Genomic DNA, 24,629 nt, shown 5'->3' with positions numbered 1-24,629 from the left:
TGACTTTTCCTGAACTATCACACTCAAAGGACATTTGTACACAGACTTATAATGAACATTTGTATTTGTCCGCACTCGCCGAACTTATGAGGTGCAGATTTGGAATTATATTTGTACATTTGAATTGTATTTGTAACAGACGCATCAAGAATCTCGGACGTCCGGTCACTGCGCAATTCACACTGGGAAGGATTTTCAGAAAAAGTGAGCGTCAAACCTCCATGTTTGTTTTCCCAGTGGGACGTGTTTATTGTCAAAGTCGATCTTTTCAAGTCTTTTGAACCATATCACTTTTGTTTCTGGTTCTGATATTGTCATATTTTAGTTTTGGGATTCGGACATCGTAATTTTGTGGTTGTTGGATCCAAACAGTGGAAAACGGGCTTCGGAAGTTTGTGAACTTCATAAATGCAAAAGTGAATCAGATGTGTGTGACTCAAACCTCTGTTCAAACTGTTTCTCTTCCCAACGGAATTGAAAAATAGTGAAAGGTGAAGGTGATGGGCAGGATTGATCCACAGGAAGAACCAAAAAGGAAACATTTGTCTGATTTAAGGGCCGTTCACACCAAAGCGTCAAAAAATGCCTTGACGTCTCTATTTGGAGCCGTTACATTTGAGTTTAAACGCCCCCGACGCTCGTGTCTTTGACGCCGCGGACGAACGGGACAGAAATACTTGACGCGCGTCTGTTGCCCTGGAAACAAGAGCCCGGTCCCGGTCTTTTCCCGAAACGAATGTCAGACCAGACTGAGAGACTTTAGTGTTTTTATGACATAAAACATCAGCAGAGGAAATCGGTCGTCAACGACTGGGGCGTGTTTATATTTATACTCCACTAATGACACTGGATCAGTCCTGGTCTAATACCGGTCTAGTCGTGGTTTAGTCTCGGTCTATTCAGGGTCTAGTCCTTGTTTAGTCCCGGTCTAGTCCTTGCTTAGTCCTGGTCCGGTCCTGGTTTAGTCCTGGTCTGGTCCTGGTTTAGTCCTCGCGATCGTCTCGTGATTGTGGTGTATATGTTCATGTTTGTGTTTCTCGTTCTGGTTCTGGGGTTTTTCTTCCTGATAATAACGTCGCTGCGTCTCTGGATACTCGTCCCTGATTGGTCGACGCGGCGAGTCTGACGTGAAAAATTCAGCATTTTCAACTTCTTGACGCTGACGCCAAAATGCTCAAGACGCGCCGTGTCGACGCCAGATTTGCGCCGCGCTGACGCCCGGAGACGCACCACAAAAACGCCGGACGCTCTAGTCGCGCGTCCACATCGGCTTTACATTGAAACTGGACGCTTTGACGCTTTAGTGAGAACGGCCCTTAAGAAATCATCAGTTTGTAATCTCGATCCGTCGCTCATCCTCGGTTATGAATTTAAAAAGTCAACGCCAAAGTGAAAGTCTCCAACTGTTCACCAAGAAACACCTTCCACTGCAAAGACCAAGACGTGATGTTTCTGTAAAACCACAAGAACAAGAAAGTGCAGCTCAGTCTGTTTGTCTTCTGCTCTTCTCCATTAACAAACGAGGATTTTGTTTTGTCGTCGCTCCACATACAAAATGTTCTCTGTAAACTCAGGATGATTTAGTCAGACAAATGTTTCCTTTTTGGTTCTTCCTGTGGATCAATCCTGCCCATCACCTTCACCTTTCACTATTTTTCAATTCCGTTGGGAAGAGAAACAGTTTGAACAGAGGTTTGAGTCACACACATCTGATTCACTTTTGCATTTATGAAGTTCACAAACACATTTCTCGAGTTGTTTTCCGCTGTTAAAACATCCAACAACCACAAAATTAACAATGTCCGAATCCCAAAACTAAAATATGACAATATCAGAACCAGAAACAAAAGTGATATGGTTCAAAAGACTTGAAAAGATCGACTTTGTCAATAGACACATCCCACTGGGAAAACAAACATGGAGGTTTGACGCTCACTTTTTCAGAGGATCCTTCCCAGTGTGAATTGCGCGTTGACCGGACGTCCGAGATTCTTGAGATGCGTGTATTGATATGGACAATATTTCACTCACATGAGTCCGATTCTCACCTCTGCGTCTGTGGCTCCAGGAAAGGCCACTTTGAGATAATGCAGCTGCACGGCTCTGATGGAGTTGAACCAGTCCACGATTTCCTGAAAAACAAAACAAACAAAATATGAGAAACTAGAACAGGAGTCAGTGAGTAAAACTCCTCCTCAAGAGCGTTTCAGAGTTTTAATCATGTTGTAGTTGTTTCTCTTCAAATTCACTCACCTACAACTGTGTTCATGTTAAATCCGTGTATCGTTCGTTCATTTGTTTTTCAATATAAAACCAAAAATAAGAAAACGAAAAAACAGTTTTCTTCGTTATTTGTCTCCAAAACCAAAATGAAAAAACAGATCAAGATTTGTTTTTTCAGTTTCTGATTTTGTGTTTAAATGAAGAATGGAAACAACAGATAAAGACCGTTTCCGGTTCCGTGACTGCACCACGTACGGACTGAACCAGGACTGATCCAGACCGGGACCACACCGGGACCAGACCGGGACCAGAGCGCGACTGAGACCAATACCAGACCGGGACCAGACCGGGACCAGAGCAGACTCCGAGCTTTGACTCAGAGCCTCTGGAGGGTTCGAGCCTCAGCTTCGAGCTCTGGCCCTGCCGTGGGCTCTGAGCCTCCGGTCTGGTCCCAGCCTGGTCCCGGTCTCAGTCTTGGTCTGGTCTCGGTCTGGTTTCAGTCTCAGTTCCGCTCTGGTATCGGTCTGGTCTTGGTCTGGTCTCGGTCTGGTCTTGGTCTGGTCTCTGTCTCGTCCCGCTCTGGTCTTTGTCTGGTATCGGTCTGGTTTTGGTCTGGTCTCGGTCTCAGTCCCACTCTTGTCTCGGTCTCGTCCCGGTCTAGTCTTGGTCTGGTCTCGGTCTGGTTTCAGTCTCAGTTCCGCTCTGGTATCGGTCTCAGTCCCACTCTGGTCCCGGTCTGGTCTCAGTCTCAGTCCCGCTCTGGTCTTGGTCTGGTCTCGGTCTGGTCCCGGATTCAGTTCTGATCTCAGTCTCGGTCTGGTCTCGGTCTCAGTCCCACTCTGGTCTTGGTCTGGTCCCGGTCTGGTCTCGGTCTCAGTCCCGCTCTGGTCTTGGTCTGGTCCCGGTCTGGTCTCGGTCTCAGTCCCGCTCTGGTCTTGGTCTGGTCCCAGACCTGGATCAGTCCTGGTTCAGTTCGGCATCACAGTGACTGAAGTCACGTAAACGGGAAACGACCTTTATCATTTTTTTCCATTTTTCATTTAAACACAAAATCGAAAAACTGAAAAAAAAAAACAACAAATCATTATCTGTTTTTTCATTTTGGTTTTGGAGACAAATAATGAAAAAAACTTTGTTTTTTCATTTTCTTATTTTTGGTTTTATACTGAAAAACGAATGAACGAACGACACACACATTATGTTTGAATCTTTAATCGTTTATTTTCAAGACGTCATTTTGCAGATCTACCTTCATTTTCACCTCCTCCCGCTGTGACACACACTTCATTCTACGAGTTTATTTCATAAATTGGTGCTACACGTACGATTTGTAGCATCACATTTTGGTACAAACTGTGTTACATACAGACAGACAAGTTTTTCAAGGTTTTTTTTCCAAGTGACAAGTTTTTCAAGTTTCTGATTTGTGCATTTGTCTTCATCTCACATTTCCAGGTCAAACCGTTTCGATTCTTCACCCTCCCCTGAGCACAGATCATTTCTAATCCTTCATATTCACTTTGTTTATGACAGATTTTGATAAACGGACAGTTAAAATGTCACGCCTCATTGGATTGTCCTGAAAAATGAAACTAATGACAGAAGAAGCCCTGAGACCGAGTCCGCCGCAGAACTGACCGCACACGAATAAGAATCAGCCGTCGATTCAGCCGCTTCTGGATTTCACTCACACTTAAAACCTTTAACGTAAAACATCGAACGTGATTAGATTTGTGATTTATGCTGTAATAATAAGATTCTGTTCAGAGTTCACATTTTAAACTCGTCCAGAAGAATCGACAAAACGACTGAAATCTGAAGTGACAAATACAAGAATCACATTTCAGATTTTTAAAACCGTCTGGACACACGGGAACAGTTCAGAACATGTTTGTACAGCTCGAAACTACAAGGATTGCACTTTTTATGCAGAGTAAGAAGATATTGTGTTGTTTGAGAAAGGGAGGAAATGATGGTTCTTCAAAAACAGCAGCTTTTGCGTTTTGCTCATTGCTCATTCAAATGAAGATTTCGATTAAATGAATCTTGCAGCTCTGGCACATGTCCTCCACAACCATCCCCTCAACCTCACAACAACTACCACTAATTTATTTATTTATTTATTCAATCCCCATTAGTCGTTGCTGGGGTAAAGACTGTTCTTCCTGGGGTCCAAGTTGGCATAATTTACAATAAAATGTTCCATTATAATAACAAAAAGTTGACACATTAAGTTCATACAGTCACTGTTCCATAGTCACTGCACAACACAACACAACTGGACCCGGTCAAGCAGAAGTAAACAACAAGGCCAAAAATTCAAGTTAATCTGATATAAAAATGTATTGAACAGATACATATTTACTCTAGTTTATCAAACTGTTGACCTTTTTTCTGTACCATTTTTGGTTCTAAAGTTCCATATGTTTTAAACAGACCATGTATGAAACATGGAACAAAAATTATTTCCCAAATTTCAAAGACCCAAAAATCATGTAAATAAATGGATGTATTTCATCATATCTTGTGTTATTCCATCTTTGAACTGTTGATGAAGGGACAGGATTTAAAAAAAAAAAAAAAAAAGTATTTAAAATGATAAAAATGTTCTTGGAAGGACTGACATATTTTATAGAAATAGTTTCCTTTCATTTTGAAGTAATATTAAAGTATTTGGAAGAAAAAAGTTGACAAATGATGTAAAATCCTGCACCTTCTACTTGTTTGTACAATTTTCCCTCCGTTACTTTTCCCTCCGTTACCATGAACTTTCTTAATAAAAAATCTCATGAGTCAAAAAGTCAGAGGTTTTTCAACCTAATCTTGTACCATATGGTAGAAAACTATATGAAGCAAATATTCAAACCAGTTTGTTAAGGATATGTAAGTGAGAACCAAGAGTTATCACTGTTTGGATTTATTGCCCAAAAAGTGCTGCATATTTCATTCCCTCCGTTACCGACATGAGTTTTTAAATTTTTTGTCAACAACTTGAAAGAATATCACAGGTTTAACTTGACCCTGTTGGAGTGTAACTCTTTCCTACATTCTGATACTTTACTTATTTCAATAGTTCCTCTAGTTTCTGAATAAGAGACATTTGAATGTCAAAAATCTGCCCCTGTTTCCCTCCGTTACCACTTGACTGGACCCATACTATAATTATAATATATCCAATAAATTACAATGCATAACTATCGACTAAATATAATTAAGTACAATTTCTAATATATATGTGAGAAATAATGTTTTTTATTAATAATAATAAAAAATCCAAACTTAAAAGCGATGGCACTTTATATTTTGGCTCCAGTTTAGCCTCTAACCTTTTAAAGACGGCGCCGTCACCGTGGAAAATGAATGCAAATCACTGTCTTTATATTCTGTGATGTATTTGGTGATTTCTTGAGCTGTTGTAAATGCTTCACGAGTTTTTTTTTTCTCCCGACTTGACTTTCTGAACACATTCTTGAAAGTTTTCGGCGTGTGGGTTTATCGAGGTCCTTCTCAAGTTGTAGTATTTCCTGAGGTGAACCGCACGCTGCATTGTGTCTCGTTTCATGTCACGACAAACCCAAAATGTTTTTAGACCTCAGACTTAAAAGCCTCTGGTGCGTTCACCACGGGCGCACAGGCCGATGACGTGGACGCAAAGGATTATGGTCCATGTAGTTTACTGTGCGCCACAGGAGCAACTGAAAATTCTTATTTTTGCTTAAAGACACACAGTTTAATATCGTCACGAGACCATAACGATATCGTGGCAGTTTTACTACGACGATATTGTGATATTTATTACCATTCATGTTTTTTCTCTTTGTTGTTATATTATATTTTGATGTTTGAGCTCCTGTGTCCAAATAACTTCCCTTGTGGATCAATAATTTAATAATAATTTGTCTGTAAGTCTAAATGTTCTGGCCGTAGTTGATCCTGAAGAGGCCGTTACAGACACGACTTTGACCCAAACGTTTGCTGATTTTTAACAAATCCGCACTAAAATGCCAAACTAAAGCCAGGGACAGAGACACACTTGTATTTTAGACACGTTTACACAGAGAACCGGGAGAAAAAAGTGTTTAGTGGGACTTTAAACACGAGCGTTGAATGTTGTGACGTCGCGTGACACACAGCGGTGGTTCTTTCTCATTATTCGTGTGTTTTTACCTTCCCGCTGTCGTGGTACACAAAGATGTTGCGGGTGCTGTAGTCCTTGAGGTAGGTGATCTGGAGCCCGTTGGGGTTTCCCATCTTCTCCGGCTGGAACGTGGCGTTGATGGTGTCGACTTTGATCACGGCTTTGGGCTCTTTGGCCTGAAACACGGACGGTTTCAGATATAAATGTTCAGTCAGCGATTTCCCATCTGACGTCACCTGTCCGTCACCTGTCAGCCAATCACAGCCGGCTAAATTTGAGTGTAGTCCTGGTTTAGTCCTGGTCTAGTTCCGGTTTAGTCCTGGTCTAGTCCTGGTTTAGTCCTGGTCTAGTCCTGGTCTAGTCCGGTTTAGTCCTGGTCTAGTCCTGGTTTAGTCCTGGTCTAGTCCTGGTCTAATCTCGTCCTGGTTTAGTCCTGGTCTAGTCCTCGTTTAGCTCTGGTTTAGTTCTACTTTAGTCCTGGTCTCATCCTGGTTTAGTTCTGGTTTAGTCCTGGTCCAGTCCTGGTCTAATCCTGGTTTAGTCCTGGTTTAGTCCTGGTCCAGTCCTGGTTCAGTCCTGGTCTAGTAATGGTTTAGTCCTGGTTTAGTCCTGGTTCAGTCCTGGTTTAGTCCTGGTTTAGTCCTGGATCAGTCCTAGTTTAGTCCTAGTCTAGTTCTGGTTTAGTCCTGGTTTAGTCCTGGTTCAGTCCTAGTTTAGTCCTAGTCTAGTTCTGGTTTAGTCCTGGTTTAGTCCTGGTTTAGTCCTGGTTTAGTCCTAGTTTAGTCCTAGTCTAGTTCTGGTTTAGTCCTGGTCTAGTCCTGGTTTAGTCCTGGTTTAGTCCTGGTTTAGTCCTGGTTTAGTCCTGGTTCAGTCCTAGTTTAGTCCTAGTCTAGTTCTGGTTTAGTCCTGGTTTAGTCCTAGTTTAGTCCCTGGTTTAGTCCTGGTTTAGTCCTGGTCAGTCCTAGTTTAGTCCTAGTCTAGTTCTGGTTTAGTCCTGGTTTCCTGGTTTAGTCCTGGTTTTAGTCCTGGTTTAGTCCTGGTTCAGTCCTAGTTAGTCCTAGTCCTAGGTTCAGTCCTGGTTTAGTCCTGGTTTAGTCCTGGTTCAGTCCTAGTTTAGTCCTAGTCTAGTTCCTGGTTTAGTCCTGGTTTAGTCCTGGTTTTAGTCCTAGTCTAGTTCTGGTTTAGTCCTGGTTTAGTCCTGGTTCAGTCCTAGTTTAGTCCTGGTTCAGTCCTGGTTTAGTCCTGGTTTAGTCCTGGTTTAGTCCTGGTTTAGTCCTGGTTCAGTCCTAGTTTAGTCCTGGTTCAGTCCTGGTTTAGTCCTGGTTTAGTCCTGGTTCAGTCCTAGTTTAGTCCTGGTTCAGTCCTGGTTTAGTCCTGGTTTAGTCCTGGTTTAGTCCTGGTTCAGTCCTGGTTTAGTCCTGGTTTAGTCCTGTAGGAGGAACATACATCGTGTTTGGTGAAGTACTTGAGAGTTCCTTCTCGCTCCGACAGAACAAATCTCCGACTCAAGAACTGACCGTTATCTCTGCCGCGCTTCATCAGCATCCCCTCCTTCTGACCTGAAGGAGACAAGGAGACAAGGAAACATCAGTGTCCCCTCCTTCTGACCTGAAGGAGACAAGGAGACAAGGAAACAAGGAAACATCAGTGTCCCCTCCTTCTGACCTGAAGGAGACAAGGAGACAAGGAAACATCAGTGTCCCCTCCTTCTGACCTGAAGGAGACAAGGAGACAAGGAAACAAGGAAACATCAGCGTCCCCTCCTTCTGACCTGAAGGAGACAAGGAGACAAGGAAACAAGGAAACATCAGTGTCCCCTCCTTCTGACCTGAAGGAGACAAGGAGACAAGGAAACAAGGAAACATCAGTGTCCCCTCCTTCTGACCTGAAGGAGACAAGAGACAAGGAAACAAGGAAACATCAGTGTCCCCTCCTTCTGACCTGAAGGAGACAAGGAGACAAGGAAACATCAGTGTCCCCTCCTTCTGACCTGAAGGAGACAAGGAGACAAGGAAACATCAGTGTCCCCTCCTTCTGACCTGAAGGAGACAAGGAGACAAGGAAACAAGGAAACATCAGCGTCCCCTCCTTCTGACCTGAAGGAGACAAGGAGACAAGGAAACATCAGTGTCCCCTCCTTCTGACCTGAAGGAGACAAGGAGACAAGGAAACATCAGTGTCCCCTCCTTCTGACCTGAAGGAGACAAGGAGACAAGGAAACAAGGAAACATCAGTGTCCCCTCCTTCTGACCTGAAGGAGACAAGGAAACAAGGAAACATCAGCGTCCCCTCCTTCTGACCTGAAGGAGACAAGGAAACATCAGTGTCCCCTCCTTCTGACCTGAAGGAGACAAGGAGACAAGGAAACAATCAGCGTCCCCTCCTTCTGACCTGAAGGAGACAAGGAGACAAGGAAACAAGGAAACATCAGCGTCCCCTCCTTCTGACCTGAAGGAGACAAGGAGACAAGGAAACAAGGAAACATCAGCGTCCCCTCCTTCTGACCTGAAGGAGACAAGGAGACAAGGAAACAAGGAAACATCAGCGTCCCCTCCTTCTGACCTGAAGGAGACAAGGAAACAAGGAAACATCAGCGTCCCTTCCTTCTGACCTGAAGGAGACAAGGAAACAAGGAGACAAGGAGACATCAGCGTCCCCTCCTTCTGACCTGAAGGAGACAAGGAGACAAGGAAACATCAGTGTCCCCTCCTTCTGACCTGAAGGAGACAAGGAGATAATGAGACAAGGAAACATCAGCGTCTCCTTCCTCTGACCTGAAGGAGACAAGGAAACAAGGAAACATCAGCATCCCCTCCCTCTGACCTGAAGGAGACAAGGAAACAAGGAGACAAGGAGACAAGGAAACATCAGCGTCTCCTTCCTCTGACCTGAAGGAGACAAGGAAACATCAGTGTCACCTCTCTCAGTCCTGAAGGAGATAGGGAGACAAGGAAATAAGGAGAAAAGGAAATAAGGAGACATCAGGGTCCCCTCTCTCATACCTGAAGGAGACAAGGACACAAAGAAGCTGGGAGACAAGAAGACAAGGAAATAAGGAGACAAGGAAACATAAGTGTCCTTTCTCTCAGTCCTGAAGGAGATAAGAACACAAGGAGACAAGGAAATAAGGAGAAAAGGAAACAAGGAGACATCGGCGTCCCCTTCCTTTGTCCTGAAGGAGACAAGGAGACATCAGCGTCCCCTCCCTCTGACCTGAAGGAGACAAGGACATAAGGAGACAAGAAAACAAGGAAATAAGGAGACAAGGAAATAAGGAAATAAGGAGACAAGGAAACAAAGGAAATAAGGAGACAAGGAAATAAGGAGACAAGGAAACAAGGGAAACAAGGAAACAAGGAGACAAGAAGACAACAGTGTCCCTGGTCTCTCAATCTGAATCAGGTCTCTGGTCTCTGGTCTCTGGTCTCTGGTCTTTGGTCTCTGGTCTCTGGTCTCTGGTCTCTGGTCTCTGGTCTCTGGTCTTGGTGGTCTCTGGTCTCTGGTCTCTCTGGTCTCTGGTCTCTCTGGTCTCTCTGGTCTCTTGGTCTCTGGTCTCTGGTCTGGTCTCTGGTCTTTGGTCTCTGGTCTCTGGTGGTCTCTGGTCTCTGGTCTCTGGTCTCTGGTCTCTGGTCTCTGGTCTCTCTGGTCTCTCTCTCTGGTGGTCTCTGGTCTCTGGTCTCTGGTCTTGGTCTCTGGTCTTTGGTCTCTGGTCTTTGGTCTGGTCTCTGGTCTCTTGGTCTCTGGTCTCTGGTCTGGTCTCTGGTCTCTGGTCTCTGGTCTCTGGTCTCTGGTCTCTGGTCTCTGGTCTCTGGTCTCTGGTCTCTGGTCTCTGGTCTCTGGTCTCTGGTCTTTGGTCTTGGTCTCTGGTCTCTGGTCTTTGGTCTTTGGTCTCTGGTCTCTGGTCTCTGGTCTCTGGTCTTGGTCTCTGGTCTCTGGTCTCTGGTCTCTGGTCTTTGGTCTTTGGTCTCTGGTCTCTGGTACCGTCCTCGTAGGTGAGGGGTTTTCCTGGATCTGAAAATTCTTTCCTCTCGTATTTGGCTCTGATCCACTGCTCCCTCAGAACCCTGAACACAAACACAAAAACACACATAAACACACAACACACATAAACACACAAACGCACAAACACACATAAACACACAAACACACAAACACACATAAACACACAAACACACATAAACACAAAACACATAAACACACACACAACACACATAAACACACAAAACACACAAACACACATAAACACAAACACATAAACACACACAACACACATAAACACACATAAACACACATAAACACAAAACACACAAACACACACAAACACACAAAACACACAAACGCACAAACACACATAAACACACAACACACATAAACACACAAACGCACAAACACACATAAACACACAAAAACACAAACACACATAAACACACAAACACAAACACACAAACACACATAAACACACACACATAAACACACACAAACACAAACACACAAACACACATAAACACACAAAACACACAAACACACAATAAACACACATAAACACACACAACACACATAAACACACATAAACACACATAACACACACAACACACACAACACACACAACACACAACAAAACACAACAAACACACATAAACACACATAAACAAACACACAAACAAAACACACAAACACAACACAAAACACAAAAAACACACAAACACACACACATAAAACACAAACACACATAACACAAACACACAAACACACACACAACACACACACATAAACACACAAACACACATAAACACAAACACATAAACACACACAAACACAACAAACACAAACACACAAACACACACACACAACACACACAAACACATAAACACACAACACACAAACACATAAAACACACAAACACACACACAAACACACAACAACACAAACACATAAAAACACACAAACACACACAACACACAAACACATAAACACACAAACACACAAACACACAAAACACACAAACACATAACACAAACACACAACACACACACACAACACACACACAAAACACACATAAACACACAAACACACACACATAAACACACACAAACACAAACACACACAAACACACATAACACACATAAACACACAAACACACACACATAAACACACACACAACACAAACACACACAAACACACAAAACACACATAAACACAAACACACACAAACACAAACGCACAAACACATAAACACATAAAACACACACAAACACAACACACAAACACATAAACACAAACACACACAACACACACACACAAACACACACAAACACACATAAACACAAACACAACACACACAAACACACAAAACACACATAAACACAAACACACATAAACACAACACAAAAACACACAAACACAAACACACACAAACACACAAAACACACAAACACACAAAAACACAAACACACAAAACACACAAACACACAAACACACACAAACACACAAACACACAAAAACACAAACACACAAAACACACAAAACACACAAACACACAAAAACACACACAAACACAAACACACAAACACAAAAACACACAAACACACAAAAACACACAAACACACAAAACACACACAAACACACAAAAACACACAGCACACAAAACACACAAAAACACAAACACACAAACACACAGAAACACACAAACACAAGCACACAAAACACACATAAACACACAAACACAAACACACAAACACACATAAACACAAAACACATAAAACACACAAACACATAAAACACACAAACACACAAAACACACAAAACACACACAAACACACAAAACACACAAGCACACAAAACACACATAAACACAAACACATAAACACACATAAACGCACAAACACAAACACATAAAACACACATAAACACACAAACACAAACACACATAACACACAACACATAAACACACATAAACGCACAAACACAAACACATAAACACACATAAACACACAAACACAAACACACATAAACACAAACACATAAAACACACACAAACACAAACACATAAACACACATAAACACACAAACACATAAACACACATAAACACACAAAACACACATAAACACAAAACACATAAACACACAAACACAAACACATAAAACACACAAACACAAACACAAAAAACACACAAACACAAAACACACATAAACACAAAACACATAAACACACACAAACACACAAACACACATAAACACAAACACATAAACACACACAAACACAAACACACAAACACACACACACACACATAAAACACACATAAACACACAAAACACACATAAACACACACAAACACACGTAAACACAAACACATAAAACACACAAACACAAACACACAAACAAACACATAAAACACACAAACACACAAGCACACAAAACACACATAAACACACAACACACATAAACACATAAACACAAACACACAAACACACAAACACATAAAACACACACAAACACACACAAACACAAAAACACACAAAACACACAAGCACACAAAACACACATAAACACAAACACATAAACACACAACAACACAAACACACAAACACATAAAACACACAAACACACAAACACACATAAACACAAACACATAAACACAAACACACACAAACACAAACACACAAAACACACATAAACACAAAAACACAAACACATAAAACACACAAACACACAAAAACACACAAACATAAACACACAACTGTGATACAATACAAAAAATACACAAACACACAAGGACTAAACCAGAACTAAACCAGAACTAAAAAAAATGGTCCAGTCTAATTCTGCATCAAAACTGCTATTTCTTCTGGAGGTGATCACCGTGGTAACTGCTGAACATTCCACCATAGACATACAGGTACAACCCCCCCCTCCCCCAAGTATAAGCTGTAACTGTGAAATTAGTACAACTGTAGTCTGACCCTGTGACCTGAGTGTGACCTGAGTGTGACCTGAGTGTGACCTGAGTGTGACCCGAGTTTGACCCGAGTGTGACCTGAGTGTGACTTGAGTGTGACCTGTGTGTGACCTGAGTGTGACTTGAGTGTGACCTGAGTGTGACCTGAGTGTGAGTGTGACTTGAGTGTGACTTGAGTGTGACCTGAGTGTGACCCGAGTGTGACCTGAGTGTGACCTGACCTGAGTGTGACCCGAGTGTGACCCGAGTTTGATCCGAGTGTGACCTGAGTGTGAGTGTGACCTGAGTGTGACCTGAGTGTGACCTGAGCGTGAGTGTGACCTGAGTGCGACCTGAGTGTGACCCGAGTGTGACCTGAGTGTGACCGAGTGTGACCCGAGTGTGACCTGAGTGTGACCCGAGTGTGACCTGAGTGTGACCCGAGTGTGACCTGAGTGTGACCTGTGAGACCTGAGTGTGACCTGAGTGTGACCCGAGTGTGACCTGAGACCTGTGACCTGAGTGTGACCTGAGACCTGAGTGTGACCTGTGACTTGAGTGTGACTTGAGTGCGACCTGAGTGTGACTTGAGTGTGACCTGAGTGTGACCTGAGTGTGTTCTGGACTCACTGACAGTCTTTGTGTGTGGGTTTGTAATAATAAACCGGGACGTCCGCCTCATATTTACTCTTCAACTTCTCATTCCCGTTCGACGCCATGAACTGAAACACAAAACAAGAAAGACCTGGTTTAGTCCTGGTTTAGTCCTGGTGTAAGTCTGGTTTAGTCCTGGTTTAGTCCTGGTTTAGTCCTGGTTTAGACATGGTTCAGTCCTGGGTCAGTCGTGGTTTAGTACTGGTTCAGTTCTGGTTTAGTCCTGGTTTAGTCCTGGTTCAGTCCTGGTTCAGTCCTGGTTCAGTCCTGGTTTAGTCCTGGTTCAGTCCTGGTTTAGTCCTGGTTTAGTCCTGGTTTAGACATGGTTCAGTCCTGGGTCAGTCGTGGTTTAGTACTGGTTCAGTTCTGGTTTAGTCCTTGTTTAGTCCTGGTTCAATCTTGGTTCAGTCCTTGTTCAGTCCTGGTTTAGTTTTAGTCCTGGTCCAGTCCTGGTTCAGTCCTGGTTTAGTCCTGGTTTAGGTTCAGTCCCGGTCCAGTCCCGGTCCAGACCTGGATCTCGAGCTCGTCCCAGTGTGACAGACTGAGGGACTTGACTTTGCTGGTGTCTGGGAGGTTCCTGTGGACTCCAGAACAATCCAGACAGATGAAGACGCCCAGAGAACACGAGCCCCACGTCGGGTCTGAAACACAAACCAGCCAATCACGAGCCAGGACGACCAACAAAACAGCCAATCACGAGCCAGGACGAGCAACAAAACAGCCAATCACGAGCCAGGACGAGCAACAAAACAGCCAATCCCGATGCGAGGATGTAGAAAGTGTTTACATAACCACACTTATGGTTTTATGCTGAAGTCTGTTGTGTCCAGGACTCGAGGAAAATGGACCTCCACCTCGAGGACTAGACCAGGACTAAACCAGGACTAGACCAGGACTAAACCAAGACTACACCAGGACTAAACCCAGGACTAAACTAGGACTAAACTATGACTAAACCAGGACTAAACTATGACTAGACCAGGACTAAACCAGAACTAAACCAGAACTAAACCTGAATTAAACCAGGACTAAACCCGAAATAGACAAGGACTAAACCAGAACTAAACCATAACTAAACTAGGACTAAACCAGAACTAAACTATGACAAGACCAGGACTAAACCAGGATTAAACCAGACTTACACCAGGACTAAACCAGGACTAAACCAGAACTAAACCAGGACTAAACCAGGAACTAAACTAAAAGCACTAAACCAGAACTAAACCAGGACTAAACCCGGACTAAACTAGGACTAAACCAGGACTAAACCAGGACTAAACCCGGACTAAACTAGGACTAAACTATGACTAAACCAGGACTAGACCAGGACTAAACCAGGACTAAACCAGGACTAAACCCGGACTAAACCAGAACTAAACCAGGACTAAACCAGCACTAAACCAGGACCAAAGTAGGACTAAACCAGGTCTAAACCAGAACTAAACAATGACTAGACCAGGACTAAACCTAAACTAAACCAGAACTAAACTATGACAAGACCAGCACTAAACCAGGTCTAAACCAGGTCTAAACCAGGACTAAACCAGGTCTAAACCAGGTCTAGTCGGGCTGTTCTTGGGGCAGAGGGTTGGACTCGGTGAAAGACACAAACAAGACGAAACACGTTAAATTTTTGCTTCGACCCGAGTCTGAAACTGCAGAGTCAGACTCAAGAAGAAGAAGAAGAAGAAGAAGAAGAGGAGCTCGAATCAGACAATAATCAATAAAACTCGATTACAAATGTTATTAGAAACACCATGACCTTCTTTTTGAACAATAAACAATAAACATATAGTTATTTAAACGAGCGTTACAGGAAGTGTTCTGGTACCGTGACTCCTGCTTCTATATTTAGTGAGGAGAATAAAAACAGTGTGTAATTGTTACGTTGAACCTGAGTGACCTGAGGCTGATTCATTCGCCACAACGACCAGAACGTGTATTTAAAGTTCACAGAATGGACTCCTGTGAGATTTAAGTCGAGCTCTAACGCCGCTACGTCATAAAAAACACACCCGGACTTGTGTTTTGTTTCATTTACCTGTTTTTTTTTTTTTTTTTACAACACTCAAGGTGACCAAAGTGCTTTCCAATAAAACCAAGACAATATAAAAACATTCAAAATATTAAATGAAATAAAAAAAATTGCAAACTTGGGGTGTAACAATATCCAAGTCTCAAAATACGATATTTATTGTGATATTTTGCGGAGGCTTAACAGCTAAAACGTTTTTTTTTTAAACAGCTATATGACTTTTTTCTCTTAAAAAGCCTTGACAAGACTTAATCCAAAGAACTAAGATTTAAAAATATTTAGAACTGTTACACAGCGTCGTTTTCAGAAAAGTTCTCGTTTACATCGAGCTGCATTAATCCTCCACCGAGCGCCGTCAGAACTGCACCGAGTCTCTGGGCGGAGCTGGATCAGATTCAAACCTGTAGCTTTTATTTCATTACAGTTGTAAGTTTTACTCACAAATCCATTTAAAATGGTGCATTAGTGAGCGGCTCGCCTCTCCGCAGATCTGATAAAGCCTCATTGCTTTCGGGTCATGGACATGAAACATCAGCTGTGTGAAAATGAAACACATGAAAAGTGTTTCAGCAGAAGAAATGAGACTGATGCTCTGATGCTTCATCCTCATCATCATCATGGTCACATTTTTCTATAGCACTTTTCCACCTTCAAAAGTGCTTTACAACAAGGAACCAGTCACACATTCACACACCAGAGCACACAGACACTGTGGGTTAAGTGTCTTGCCCAAGGACACAACAGCAGCATTCATCTGTGGGAGCTGGAATCACACCAGCAACCTTCAGATCAGTGGGCGAATGCTCCACCAACTGAACTACTGCCGCCCATCATCTTCATCCTCATCATCTTCATCATCATCATCATCATCATCATCATCATCATCATCCATCATCTTCAACATCATCCTCATCATCTTCATCATCATCATCATTATCATCATCATCATCATCATCATCTCATCATCATCATTCATCATCATCATCATCACATCATCATCCTCATCATCATCATTCATCCTCATCATCCTCATCATCATCATCATCATCATCATCATCATCATCATCCTCATCTTCATCATAATCTTCATCCTCATCATCATCATCATCACCATCATCCATCCTCATCATCATCATCATCTCATCATCATCATCATCATCATCATCATCATCATCATCATTCATCCTCATCATCATCATCATCATCACCATCATCATCACCATCATCATCATCATCATCATCATCATCATCATCATCATCATCATCTTCATCATCTCATCTCATTCATCCTCATCATCCTCATCTTCATCATCATCACCATCCTTATCCTCATCATCTTCATCCTCCTCCTCATCATCTTCATCATCATCATCATCACCGTCATCATCATCCTCCTCCTCCTCATCATAATCATCTTTATCCTCCTCATCATCTTCATCATCATCATCTTCATCATCATCATCATCCTCCTCCTCATCATCTTCATCATCATCATCTTCATCACCATCATCATCTTCATCCTCCTCCTCCTCATCTTCATCATCATCATCTTCATCCTCCTCATCATCTTCATCATCATCATCATTCATCATCATCATCATCATCATCATCATCATCATCATCATCATCATCATCATCTTCATCATCCTCATCATCTTCATCATAATCTTCATCCTCATCATCATCATCATCTTCATCCTCCTCCTCATCATCATCATCATCATCATCATCATCATCATCATTATCATCTTCATCATAATCTTCATCTCATCATCATCATCTTCATCATCTCCTCATCATAATCATCTTTATCCTCCTCATCATCATCATCATCATCATCATCATCCATCATCATCATCTTCATCATTCCTCATCATCTTCATCATCTCTCATCATCATCATCTTCATCCTCATCATCATCATCTCATCCTCCTCCTCATCATCACCATCATCATCTTCATCCTCATCATCATCATCATCATCATCTTCATCTTCCTCATCATCCTCCTCATCTTCATCATTGGAGCAAACAGGAAACATTTCTCACACTTTTGTCGCGTCGGCTCCTAAAACTCTGCTTCTTTCACTTGACACACAAACACCAAACTGGAGTTTTCTAGAATCTCCACTGTAGCCGGAGTTTTTAGAAACATTTGTTTTCAGAGTCACGTTTGCTGCTCGTGTGTAAAAGATGGAAACAAATGTCTCGGTTTTTAAAAATACGTGTAAACGGGGCATAAGTTTCTTGTGTCGTGCTGGAGGTATGGAAATAATTAACATTTCTTCCCAAATCAACAGTTACAAATGCTATAGGATGTGGGGAACAAAAAAAATAATAATTAAATACGACTTCATAGTAAATTTGAATAGTAAAAATTTTAAATCAATACTAAAATAAATAAACACAGCGATAGTTTTCAAGTGAACGCCTGAAACACCTTTTGTTCAACAGAGATCGACAATTCCAGGTCTGAAATGATGATGATGATGATGAAATGATTCTTGTGAAAGTGTGTGGAGTTTAAAAACACAGTGGAGCACTTCCTGTAACACCTAATGACATCACAAGGTGGAACAGAATGTTTTCAGTTTGAGAGAAGAACTCTAAGCCTAACAAAGCCTAAATATGCAGGCTTTGTGTGTTAAATAAAGGTGTAGTAAGAACCGAAATATCGTAAAATCGTATCGTTAAAATTATCGTAATAACATCGTGGACCATTGTGTGTGAATTGCTCCATACAAAAAAAAAAAAACGGAGGAAACTACATAGACCATGATCCTTTGCTGCTGTCAGCGCAGACGACAGGAAGAAAAAACAGCTGCTTTTTCCAAGACTTTCAAAAACTAAAAAGTCACATAATCTAAATTTTGTAAAACTCCACAAACCACCTCACTAAAAATCAAAACGTGAGACGCACCAGGAGTAACCCAAACCAGGACTAAACCAGGACTAAACCAGGACTAGGACTAAACCAGGACTAAACCAGGACCGAACCAGGACTAAACCAACTAACCAGGACTAAACCAGGACCGAAACCAGGACCGAACCAGTACCAACCAGGACTAAACCAGGACCAAACCAGGACTGAACCAGGACCAACTAAACCAGGACTAAACCAGGACCAAACCAGGACCGAACCAGGACCGGAACCAGGACTTAAACCAGGACTAAACCAGGACTAAACCAGGACTAAACCAGAAACCAGGACCGAACCAGGACTAAACCAGGACTAAACCAGGACCGGAACCAGGACTAAACCAGGACTAAACCAGGACCGGACTAACCAGGACTAAACCAGGACTAAACAAACCAGGACCGAACCAGAGGACTAAACCAGGACTAAACCAGGACTGAAAACCAGGACTGGAACCAGAACTAAACCAGGACTAAACCAGGACCGAACCAGGACCGAACCAGGACTAAACCAGGACTAAACCAGGACCGAAACCAGGACTAAACCAGGACTAAACCAGGACGGAACCAGGACGGAACCAGGACTAAACCAGGACTAAACCAGGACTGAACCAGGACCGAACCAGGACTAAACCAGGACTAAACCAGAAACCAGGACTAAACCAGGACTAAACCAGGACTAAACCAGGACTGGAAACCAGGACCGAACCAGGACTAAACCAGGACTAAACCAGGACTAAACCAGGACCCAGGACTAAACCAGGACTAAACCAGGACTAAACCAGGACTAACCAGGACTAACCAGGACTAAACCAGGTCTAAACCAGGACTAAACCAGGTCTAAACCAGGACTCTAAACCAGGACTAAACCAGGTCTAAACCAGGACTAAACCAGGTTAAACCAGGACTAAACCAGGACTAAACCAGGTCTAAAACCAGGACTAAACCAGGTCTAAACCAGGTCTAAACCAGGACTAAACCAGGTCTAAACCAGGACTAAACCAGGACTAAACCAGGACTAACCAGGAAACCAGGACTAAACCAGGACTAAACCAGGACCGAACCAGGACTAAACCAGGACTAAACCAGGACGAACCAGGACTAAAACCAGGACTAAACCAGGACCGAACCAGGACTAAACCAGGACTAAACCAGGACCGAACCAGGACTAAACCAGGACTAAACCAGGACCGAACCAGGACTAAACCAGGACTAAACCAGGACTAAACCAGGACCGAACCAGGACTAAACCAGGACTAAACCAGGACCGAACCAAGTCTAAACCAGGACTAAACCAGGACCGAACCAGGACTAAACCAGGACGGAACCAAGTCTAAACCAGGACTAAACCAGGACCGAACCAGGACTAAACCAGGACTAAACCAGGACCGAACCAAGTCTAAACCAGGACTAAACCAGGACCGAACCAGGACTAAACCAGGACTAAACCAGGACCGAACCAGGATTAAACCAGGACTAAACCAGGACTAAACCAGGACCGAACCAGGACTAAACCAGGACTAAACCATGACTAAACCAAGACTGAACCAGGTCTAAACCAGGATAAAACCAAGACTAAACCAGGATTAAACCAGGACTAAAGCAGGACTGAACCAAGTGTAAACCAGGATTGAACCAAGACTAAACCTGGACTAAATCAGATCTAAACCAGGTCTAATCCAGGTACATTTTGTGTGTTTTGTATCGAGTGAGTCTGATTTCATTTCATTTCTTCAGTGTGAAAGAAACAAACACGGCTCGAGGTTTGTGATGAGGAAACAACGTTACAATTATGGTTTAGTCCAAGTCTGGTCCTTATTTCCTCCACACTGAGCTCTGGATCAGACGTGGTTCAGTCCAGATTATGTTAGTCCTTGTTTAGTCCTGATTTAATCCTGATATAATCCTCGTTTAGTCCTGGATAAATCACGTTACATAAACAGACTCACTTTTATCACACAGCAGCTCGTGTGACCAGACTGAAATATTACTCACACAAACAAGTGAGGGTTAGACCTGGTTTAGTCCTGGTTTAGTCCTGGCCTAAACCACAACTAAATAAGAATAAAAGCAGGCTAAACCACAACTAAACCAGGACTAAACCAGGTCTAAACCAGAACTAAACCAGGACTAAACCAGAACTAAACCAGGACTAAACCAGGTCTAAACCAGAACTAAACCAGGACTAAACCAGGTCTAAACCAGAACTAAACCAGGACTAAACCAGAACTAAACCAGGACTAAACCAGGACCAGGACTAAACCAGGTCTAAACCAGGACTAAGTCAGTACTAAACCAGGTCTAAATCAGGTGTAAACCGGATCTAGACCAGGTCTAAACCAGGTCTAAACCAGGACTGAACCAGGACTAAACCAGGTCTAAACCAGGTCTAAACCAGGACTAAACCAGGTCTAAACCAGGACTAAACCAGGTCTAAACCAGGTCTAAACCAAGGACTAAACCAGGTCTAAACCAGGACTAAACCAGGTCTAAACCAGGTCTAAACCAGGACTAAACCAGGTCTAAACCTGGCTTAACCAAACCGGTCTAAACCAGGTCTAAAACCAGGACTAAACCAGGTCTAAACCAGGACTAAACCAGGTCTAAACCAGGTCTAAACCAGGACTAAACCAGGTCTAAACCAGGACTAAACCAGGTCTAAACAGGATAAACCAAGACTAAACCAGGTCTAAACCAGGACTAAACCAGGTCTAAACCAGGACTAAACCAGGTCTAAACCCAGGTCTAAACCAGGTCTAAACCAGGTAAACCAGGTCTAAACCAGGACTAAACTAAACCAGGTCTAAACCAGGTAAACCAGGACTAAACCAGGTCTAAACCTGGACTAAACTAGGTCTAAACTAGATCTAAACCAGGTCTAAACCAGAACCAAACCAGGACTAAGTCAGTAATAAACCAGGTCTAAACCAGGTGTAAACCGGATCTAGACCAGGTCTAAACCAGGACTAAACCAGGACTCACCCAGGACTAAACCAGGTCTAAACCAGGACTAAGTCAGTACTAAACCAGGTCTAAATCAGGTGTAAACCGGATCTAGACCAGGTCTAAACCAGGACTAAACCAGGTCTAAACCAGGACTAAGCCAGGTCTAAACCAGGTCTAAACCAGGACTAAACCAGGTCTAAACCAGGTCTAAACCAGGTCTAAACCAGGACTAAACAAACCAGGTCTAAACCAGGTCTAAACCAGGTCTAAACCAGGACTAAACCAGGTCTAAACCAGGTCTAAACCAGGTCTAAACCAGGACTAAACCAGGTCTAAACCAGGTCTAAACCAGGTCTAAACCAGGTCTAAACCAGGTCTAAACCAGGACTAAACCAGGTCTAAACCTGGACTAAACCAGGTCTAAACCAGGTCTAAACCAGGACTAAACCAGGTCTAAACCTGGACTAAACCAGGTCTAAACCAGGTCTAAACCAGGTCTAAACCAGAACCAAACCAGGACTAAGTCAGTAATAAACCAGGTCTAACCCAGGTGTAAACCGGATCTAGACCAGGTCTAAACCAGGACTAAACCAGGACTAAACCAGGACTAAACCAGGTCTAAACCAGGACTAAGTCAGTACTAAACAAGGTCTAAATCAGGTGTAAACCGGATCTAGACCAGGTCTAAACCAGGACTAAACCAGGACTAAACCGGGTCTAAACCAGGTCTAAACCAGGTCTAAACCGGGTCTAAACCAGGACTAAACCAGGTCTAAACCAGGTCTAAACCAGGACTAAACCAGGACTAAACCAGGTCTAAACCAGGACTAAACAGGTCTAAACCGGTCTAAACCAGGTCTAAACCAGGACTAAACCAGGTCTAAACCAGGACTAAACCAGGTCTAAACCAGGTCTAAACCAGGAAACCAGGACTAAACCAGGTCTAAACCTGGACTAAACTAGGTCTAAACTAGATCTAAACCAGGTCTAAACCAGAACCAAACCAGGACTAAGTCAGTAATAAACCAGGTCTAAACCAGGTGTAAACCGGATCTAGACCAGGTCTAAACCAGGACTAAACCAGGACTCAACCAGGACTAAACCAGGTCTAAACCAGGACTAAGTCAGTACTAAACAAGGTCTAAATCAGGTGTAAACCGGATCTAGACCAGGTCTAAACCAGGACTAAACCAGGTCTAAACCAGGACTAAGCCAGGTCTAAACCAGGTCTAAACCAGGACTAAACCAGGTCTAAACCAGGTCTAAACCAGGTCTAATCCAGGACTAAACCAGGACTAAACCAGGTCTAAACCAGGTCTAAACCAGGTCTAAACCAGGTCTAAACCAGGTCCAGGTCTAAACCAGGACTAAGCCAGTCTAAACCAGGTCTAAACCAGGACTAAACCAGGACTAAACCAGGTCTAAACCAGGTCTAAACCAGGTCTAAACCAGGACTAAACCAGGTCTAAACCAGGTCTAAACCAGGTCTAAACCAGGTCTAACCCTCAGTTCTGTTCACACATTAAATTCTTCGTTAAATCTTTTTCCTTCTTTGACCTGGAGTCGCGTTTCCGGTCACTCGGAAACTCGCTCTGTTCACTTTTTTGTTTCTGTGTTTTCCCGTCGCCTCCGGGCCCGAGATTCGCTGCACCAAAAATAATTCACGCGTTTGTTTATTTAAGGCGTAAAATAATAATAAAAAAAAAAAAACCTTCGTACCTGAGAAGCTCCTCCCCGCGGCCGAACCACGCACGAACCCTTTTAAGGCTATAACGCGACGCAACGTTACGTATTTACGAACATTTACGAACTTTTACGAACAATTACGAACATTTACGCGCTGATTTACTTTGTTCACACGCGACGTACGCTCGTTTGAGTTTCGTTTGTCTAAATAGTTTAAATCCCTCGCTGTGACATGTTTACGCACCTTGACGCACAGGTATGTCGGGGTCACGTCTTACCTGGCGCCCCGCAGTCCGCGCACAAGTTGTTGCCCGGTTTCAGGAGGATTTCTTTGAGCACTCGCGTGGATCTGGAGTCCGTGGACATGGTGCGGCGCTGGCGTGCTGGCGTGCGGGGGCTTCGGTGCGTTCGGCGTGTAAAAAGGCGCAGGTAGAGCGGGCGAAAGGCGCGGCACCGTCAGAACGCGCCTACGGGAAGAGGGCAGGTCCAAACAGGTCCGCGCGAGCCCACCTTCGCGTTTACTCTCCTCCCTCACGGCACGCGCACAGTAAACCAGCACTAAACTATGTCTAAAACACGACACGAAGTATTTGAATATAACAAGTACTACTACTGCTGTACTACAACTACTATGTACTACAACTACACTTACTATGTACTACTACTACTATACACTACTACTACTATTACTACTACTATTACTACTACTATACTACTACTACTACTGCTGTACTACAACTACTATGTACTACAACTACTACTACTACTACTATACTACTACTACTATTACTATACTACTATACTACTACTATACTACTACTACTACTACTGCTGTACTACAACTACTATGTTACTACTACTACTACACTACTACCACTATACTACTACTACTACTATATACTACTACTACTATTACTACTACTATTACTACTACTACCACTATACTACTACTACTACTACTACTACTATGTACTACTACTACTATTACTACTACTATACTACTACTACTGCTGTACTACAACTACTATGTACTACTACTACTACTACTACTACTACTATACTACTACTACTACTACTACTTACTACTACTACTACTAC

At 42.9% G+C, this 24,629-nt stretch overlaps 1 protein-coding gene across 1 annotated transcript in view; it reads right to left on the bottom strand.

Moving 5' to 3' along the window:
• zgc:92360 (uncharacterized protein LOC436988 homolog) overlaps positions 1 to 23,981 on the bottom strand; it is a 39,280-nt gene extending 15,299 nt beyond the window's left edge. Inside the window, exons 1-7 of the mRNA XM_020941772.2 lie at positions 23,810 to 23,981; positions 14,461 to 14,591; positions 13,927 to 14,018; positions 10,343 to 10,425; positions 7,808 to 7,920; positions 6,391 to 6,537; positions 2,049 to 2,132 (exon numbers count right to left, since the gene is read on the bottom strand). Coding sequence (XP_020797431.1) covers positions 2,049 to 2,132; positions 6,391 to 6,537; positions 7,808 to 7,920; positions 10,343 to 10,425; positions 13,927 to 14,018; positions 14,461 to 14,591; positions 23,810 to 23,897 — 738 coding nt within the window. The 5' untranslated portion in view covers positions 23,898 to 23,981. The remainder of the gene's footprint in view (positions 1 to 2,048; positions 2,133 to 6,390; positions 6,538 to 7,807; positions 7,921 to 10,342; positions 10,426 to 13,926; positions 14,019 to 14,460; positions 14,592 to 23,809) is intronic.
• Positions 23,982 to 24,629: the final 648 nt, after the last annotated feature.

This window comes from Boleophthalmus pectinirostris, unplaced genomic scaffold, assembly GCF_026225935.1.
Source record: "Boleophthalmus pectinirostris isolate CB_2022bp ecotype Guang Dong unplaced genomic scaffold, ASM2622593v1 HiC_scaffold_22, whole genome shotgun sequence".
Classification (NCBI taxonomy): Eukaryota; Metazoa; Chordata; class Actinopteri; order Gobiiformes; family Gobiidae; genus Boleophthalmus; species Boleophthalmus pectinirostris.
Note: the sequence above shows the minus strand (reverse complement) of the source record. Positions and strands in the feature narration are given on the sequence as shown.